This window comes from Aquila chrysaetos, chromosome 22 (genome assembly GCF_900496995.4).
Source record: "Aquila chrysaetos chrysaetos chromosome 22, bAquChr1.4, whole genome shotgun sequence".
In the NCBI taxonomy this organism is placed as follows: Eukaryota; Metazoa; Chordata; class Aves; order Accipitriformes; family Accipitridae; genus Aquila; species Aquila chrysaetos.
The window spans coordinates 2,307,528-2,314,014 of record NC_044025.1 but is presented as its reverse complement, the minus strand read 5'-3'; the positions used below and the strand labels follow the sequence as shown (position 1 = coordinate 2,314,014).

Here is a 6,487-nt window from a genome sequence, read left to right as displayed (position 1 = left end):
TTACCAATGGCAAAGGAAACCTCGCCATCAGTTTGTTGGGGGATTCGGCTCTCATAGCAGGGGAGAGCGGCGTGACGGCGGGCCTGCCCTGCTTTGGGCCTCAGTATCTTCTTTATGGTGCTTGGGTTTTTTGGGAGATGCTTTGTTTGTGGTGAGGATGTGCACCCCAGGTCCAATCCACTCCGCATCAGCCGTGAGGGCTGCGGGCCGCGTTGGTCCTTCCTGGGCTAATTGCTGCTGGAGGAGCCAGTCCTCCCCTCCCACCTGAGAGGGGATTTCTTAACATCTCCAGGAGGGATTTGGAAATATTTGCTCCTCGTGGGGCCAGGGTAACTCAGCAGCTGGTGCTGCCCATGCCCTGTACCTCCCTGTGCAGCCCCAGCAAGTCTGGGCACCAGGATGTGCTGGTTTTGGGATGCTGGCTTTGGGATGCTGTTTTTCAGGTAGCAGCAGCATCCTTCCCCGCAGGACACACAGCACACGGCAGGCTTTGACTTACCCTAACCCCAGTTCCTTGGCAAGGGGAGGAACTGGGAAATTGGGCTGGTTCTGCCCCCCATCCAGCCCAAGGGATTTGGGGCATTTGGTTTCTTGGCCCCAACCTTGTGATGCACTTGTCTATGCACGTGCTGTCTGTCTGTCTGTCCCCTCCTGGCATAGTTTGAATTTCAGGGTAACAAGTTGCCCTGTGTTGGATGTGAACGGGTGCTTGGGGGAAGAAGAAGGGTCTTAGTGTCCCCACGTGGGAAAGGCTGCTGTGTCCACCCGTCTTGGAGGGTCTGTGTCGGTGTCCAGGATGCAAATCCAGAGGATTGTGTCTTCTGGCTCGAGGTGCTGGTCCAGCCCCCTCCCTCAGCCCCCTGGAAAGCTGCAGAGCCTCAGCCAAGGGCAACAGAGCTGCTCCTTCACGGCATGGAGCGCATCAAGGGGGTGTCTTCTGCAGCTGGCAACGTCCTTGCTTTCCATGGCCGGGAGACGATGGCAGGAACGGAGGGAGAGATCTCCCATGCTCTGCGCAGCCTCTTGTGTTTCAGTGGGTCTTTTCAAACACCTACAGCAGACCATCAGGCCAAAAGCAGCCAGCATCCCACAGCAGCCTTTGCTTTTACAAACCCTCTGTTAGCAGCCTCCCCCATCATCTTTCTCTCTTTTGCACAGATGTGGTGCTCAGAGATTATGCTGTAGATTAAGGTTTTACTGAATCCTGAGATGAGTGCAAATTCCCAGAAGCTCTAATGTGTGGCCAAATCTGCGGCCGCTCAGCTGGATGGGGGAAGAGACATTTCCCATCCCGTCCTTCCCATGTGCAGGAAAGACGGAACCCAAATATTCAGCCCAGCTTGTCTGCTAAGAGCTTTCAGGTAAGGGCAGTGTTGTTTTGGGATGGGAAGATGGGGAGACATGTTTCGTAATGACTTTGCAGACATAAAGCTCTGGAGGATCCAACTTTTCTGCTCTGAGATGTGCTCGGGGTCCCCCCGGGTGGCAGAGGGTCTGACTGCACGGCATCCCCGGACCAGGGGTATGGTACCCATCTGCGTGCGAGGGTGAACGCTGCCGGACTCGAGGGCATCCCTGCAGCCTTGCTGGTGTGGTCAGCGTGCAAGGGGAGAGATGTGCGAGCACCGACCTGGCGCTGGCTCCTGCCTGTGACCCTGAGTGGGTCCCGGGGTCTGGAGTTCCCCGTGGACTCACACCGCTGCCGGTTGTAGCAGTGCTGACGGATGGTCCTCCTGCAGCAGTGGGACCCCCGGCAGAAAAAATCAACCCTGGGGCTGCATCATGTCTCAGGGCGAGGGTCCTTCCAGCCTGGAGCATTGCGTGGATACGCTTTGCCGGGCTGTGCAAAGAGCTCACGTGCAGGAGGGTGATTTTTTTTTAACACCGATTCCTGAACCGCATGAAATTTTAACGCCGAGTCGGTGGAAGGAGGGAGGTTTCCTGCAGTTAGGCGGCCGGGGGTTGCGTGCGTGCAGGCGAAGGGGCGGTAGGTGCTTTCTCCCCGAACAAAAGGGCGCTTGTCTTGCAACGGGCAAGAGGAGGGTTGTTTTTTTTTTCCAGTGAGGGTGTGTGGCAGCGAGGGAGGGGACGGCGGCGCTGATGTGGCACCGGGTTAGGTGAGGGAGCACCTCTGCTGCTTGCGGGATGAGCAGGCGCTTCCTCCTCTGCCCCGGGGAACCCCGGGGGGGTGCGGGGCCGAGGCGTGACGTGGCAGCTGCTGAGGTAAGTCTGGCTGCACCCACACCGGAGAACCATCCCGGAGGTTTTTCTGCTGGTCCTGCCTTCGGCTTCCCAGCCTCGCCGCTGGAGATGATGGTTCCCATGCAGCAGGGACGCCGAGGTACCCCCGCGGGGCTGGGGAGGGCTCTCCCTCCCTCCTCTTCCCCCCACTTGCCCCCCGCTCCCACCCGTGCTGGGTCCCGCGGGGTCTGGCGGCTGTCGCGAGGGATGCCCCTCGGCGTGTTCTGGTGGGGTTGGGTCTCCCAGGGAGGTCCCCGTGGGGTTTGGTTTTGAATTAGCACTGTGGGGCTGGGGATGAGGAGGGGAGGGTGGAGGGGTCCCCTCCTGGGGGTCCCCGTTCCCAGCACTGGCCGCAGCCGGGGCGCGAGGCGCAGCAGGGAGGGAAGACCCCCCCCCCCGCCGAAGGTGTCCAGGACAAGGGGATGCAGGGCATTGCCTCCCTGCCTGAACGTGTCCAGGGCACCATCCCTACAACCCCAGCTGTAACCACCAAAATTTATCCTGTCCCACGAGCCCGGGGGAGGGAGCACTCACGGGATGGTCCCATTCCCCGGCAGCTGCAAGTGCAGGCGGGAGCAGCTGACTCGAGGGCAGGAGATGATAAGGACGTTGGATGGCCTCTGCTCGGTGGTCACCCCTTTCCACCCCGTGTCTCTCTGTCCCAGCTCAGCCTGCTCAGCCATGAACACCTCCGTGCCCGGCAGCCAGCTGAGACAGCCCGAGCCCCAGGACGCAGCTGCCTTCACTCCTATCTCCGTTGTCAGGAGTGTGACAAAGAAATCCGATGCCCTGCCCATGATCTCCGTGATCGTCGTCATCTTCGTCCTCTTGGCCGTCTTCATCATCATTGTGGTGCACTACGGCCCTCACCTCCGCACCGTCCAGATCACCCTTTACCATGAGCCCATGCCGCAGGACCTGGACGATGGAGTGTACCTCACGGACTGGAAGAAGCTGGGCTCCCAGAAGAAGCTGCCTGCCCAGCCCTGCCAGCAGGAGCCGGGTGGCACGGACGCAGCCGGCGTGAGCTGCCAGTGCTCCTGCAAACATCACCTTCCCTGCGGGAGCGCCGAGCCCAACGTCATCGAGATCACGTACCTGTGACAAGGCTGTGGGCCACCTGGGCAGGACTCAAGGGACCATGTCCCGCTGGAAAAATAGCGACTGGGATGTTAGCTTAGCCCAAGACTCACCGGTTCCAGCATGTGGAGGTTTTAGCTCCCTGGGATTGTGTCTCTCCCCAGGTAGGCTCAGACAGAAGGTTGGGTCACTGCAGTGACCCATCATCAGGCCCCAAAAGTCCAGCCCAGGGACACCACTGCCCCAGGCAAGAGCTGGGTCCCCAGCCCAGACTCTGGGGCTGGGTAAGCCTATGTGGGACAGCGTTAGCATCTCTTCTGTTTTTTTCTGTCCCACACTGTCTGGGAGTGCCCAGGAGAGCCGTCTTGGTCCTTGCCCCAGCTGAGGAGCTCTGGGCGTATGCTCAGCCCCTTGGCAGGAGCTGGAATTTACATCAAGTGGGATCGCTTTCCAGATTAAAGGTGTTTCCACATGCACAGTGTCCTCACTATGCCATTTATATGGCACAGGAAAGCCTCCAGCCCCTCTTTTCCTCCATGCCACAGCCCCTTTCCCTCCATCGGAGGGCTGAAACACCGTCCTCCCTCTGCCAGCCCCGGCAGTGGGCTCAGCCCGTTGTGGCAAACAGCCAGAGGAAAGGAGGCAGCACCCGAACCTGTGTTGGTGCTTGAGTGGTGGAGCCAGCGGCAGAGGACAACGTGTCTGGTCACCCAGTGGAGGTGGGTGGGAGAAGAGAGGTGACACGGCGGAGGCAGGAGAGGTGACAACGGATAATGGCACATCAGCCACCCATTGCAGTTGGCTGAACATCTCCAAGTGTTGGCACTGGTGGAGAAACGCATGCATCTCTGGGCAGAGCCTGCAGCATCTCCATGCACAATGGCAGGGATGGGGAGACCTGAGGTCATCTCCATTGTGGTCATCTTCATTGTCCCCATCGCTGTCTGCTGTCCCTGTGCCAAGGGAAGCTCTACCTGGGGACCTGGAGACTTGGGTGATTTCAGCATTGGAAGCAGCAGGGCACGTCCCAGCTGAGGAGGGAGTGGTGGTGGTGTCAGCATAGTCAACCCTGTTGGGATGGATGTTGATGTGGCTCGGTCACCCTGGGCAGAAGCTCATTGGGGTGGCACAGAGGGAGCAGACAGAGGGGTGAAACATCATCCTGAGCCCTGTAAGGGTCCTGGTAATAGCAGACCATGGTGACCTCCACGCTGGGAGGCCTGCTGCTGCTGGAGTGCTGGGCATCTCTTTGGAGAAGAAATTGGTGGCAAGTGCTTCTCCTCAATCAGTGGAAGCGGGACATCAAAGCCTGTCTTAAGTGCATGGGCTCAGAGGACAATCCCGGGGGGAGGAGCGCAGCCTCTGGGATCACCCTCAGGGATTTATTCTGCTGAATAGTCTTCGGATTCAAAATATGGTTCCTGCCTCTCCTCTCCCCATCCCAGAACAGAAAAGCCAGATCCGTGTCCATCCTAAGCTGCATCCCCAGCACAGATCCCTCTGTGCACTGTTGGACAAGAAATGGGGTCTTTTACCTGTTCCTCTGGGTGCTGGAGTTACTTCTGGCATGGCAGATGCTCCAGCATCCTTCCTCTCACTTATTTCCAGCTGCTTTTCTCACTTACTTTAAAGCTAAGTAGTGGTTGGACATGCTGGAAAATTTTTGTCTTTACAATAAACATAATTTATATTACTTTTGAGGGGGGGTTGTTTTCTGTTTTGATTTTTTTCCCTTTTGTTTCCAGAGGTGATAGTGCATTATCAGCTTTCCCGACCTGTGTTACAGGAGATAAGGTCTGTCATTTCAATTGAAAATCACTGAGAGACCTACCACCCTTTGCATGTTGACACAGGGCTTATTTTTTAATTTATACGCCCCTAATTAGCAGCGCCAACTGAAGAGTTAACCACCCTCCAGGGACATCTCTTTAAATGACGGCCACAGGTTGCGATAAGCCAGGTCGTTGCCCGTGCCAAGGGTGAGGGCTCAGTCTAAGAGCTTAAGAACACCCCTTACAACCATCACAAGATCCGCTTTGTGGTACCCAGACCGGCTACACCGTGCCTCGGGGACATCGGCTGTGCGCCAAGACGGTGTCACCCGTCCAGGGTGAATCGGCAGAGTCGTCACCCGGCTTTCGTGGTTGTGTCGTTTCAGATCAGGGAGCAGCTTGGTTCAAGACAAAGTCTTTAATCGAAGAAACAGGAGCTTTCATGGCAGCTCCCACTGAAGGACAACCGCAGCAGGGAAACATCGTGTTTGCAAAGAAAAGATTAAAAACGTCTAAATATTAATAAAGAGAAAGATAAAATGGGTAATTATTACTATAACTCATTGATTTGCAGCCGCTGGGGACTTGTAAAGGTCTGATTTATGTTACAGCGTGCTGTGGCCTAGATCTATCATTTATACAGCAGAGCAGCTGGGGAAACCCCACTGTTGCAAAATGCTTTGCCATTGTTCAGGTATTTCAGGTTGTCAAACTAAAAGCAAATAAAACTGGCAGTGAACAGTGGTGCTGATGGGGCTCCGGTTTCCCCCATATTTGTCCTGTGCTCTGATCCCTCCAGCCCAGTCCAGGAGCTGTCAGCAGCCCCTTCTTCTATGTGAGCTTTTCTGAAAAGATCTAGTATTGAAGTTCTGGCAATCAGGATTTTTTCCATGTATTTCATTTGCAAACAAATATTTAGATATATCCTTTTGAAATACAGGAAAAAAAAATGACTAAGACTCATAATAGCAAACTGGATCACATAAGCAAGCGACAAGCTTTTGCCAGCTTTCTCCTCCAGAAGGACACCAAGCATTATATCTCAACTCTGCTTCTCCTTGCTTTCTCCTACACAATAAAATGTCATTTTTACAGATTCTCCCCTTTTATATTTGGCCAGCTCTACTGCTATCCACTTACAGGATTGCTCTTTGTAGTGCAAGACTTTATAAAATACATTAGGGTTCTCAAGTGGCAGAGGCTGTGCATGCAAATTATCATAACATTATTACTCTCTATTCAAACACTGAGCTTGTTCCAATTTATTTCTCTTATAACTTTCTTCCCCTCCTTAACAATAATCTTTTTATGAATGCAGAGCAACAATAACCCTCATTATCATACCCTCTACACAGGGGAGCTCCCGGAGCACAGCAAGCAGGATCTGGCAGAGA

General features: G+C 55.1%; 1 protein-coding gene across 2 annotated transcripts in view; it reads left to right on the top strand.

The window, feature by feature from the left end:
• Nucleotides 1-5,014, top strand: part of SMIM33 (small integral membrane protein 33) — a 28,689-nt gene extending 23,675 nt beyond the window's left edge. For both annotated transcript variants that reach the window (XM_041119371.1, XM_029998293.2), the window contains 2 exons: nt 1,159-1,361; nt 2,907-5,014. In XM_041119371.1, the coding sequence (XP_040975305.1) occupies nt 1,303-1,361; nt 2,907-3,345 (498 nt within the window). In that variant the 5' untranslated portion in view covers nt 1,159-1,302 and the 3' untranslated portion in view covers nt 3,346-5,014. The remainder of the gene's footprint in view (nt 1-1,158; nt 1,362-2,906) is intronic.
• The last annotated feature ends 1,473 nt before the right edge of the window (nt 5,015-6,487 follow it).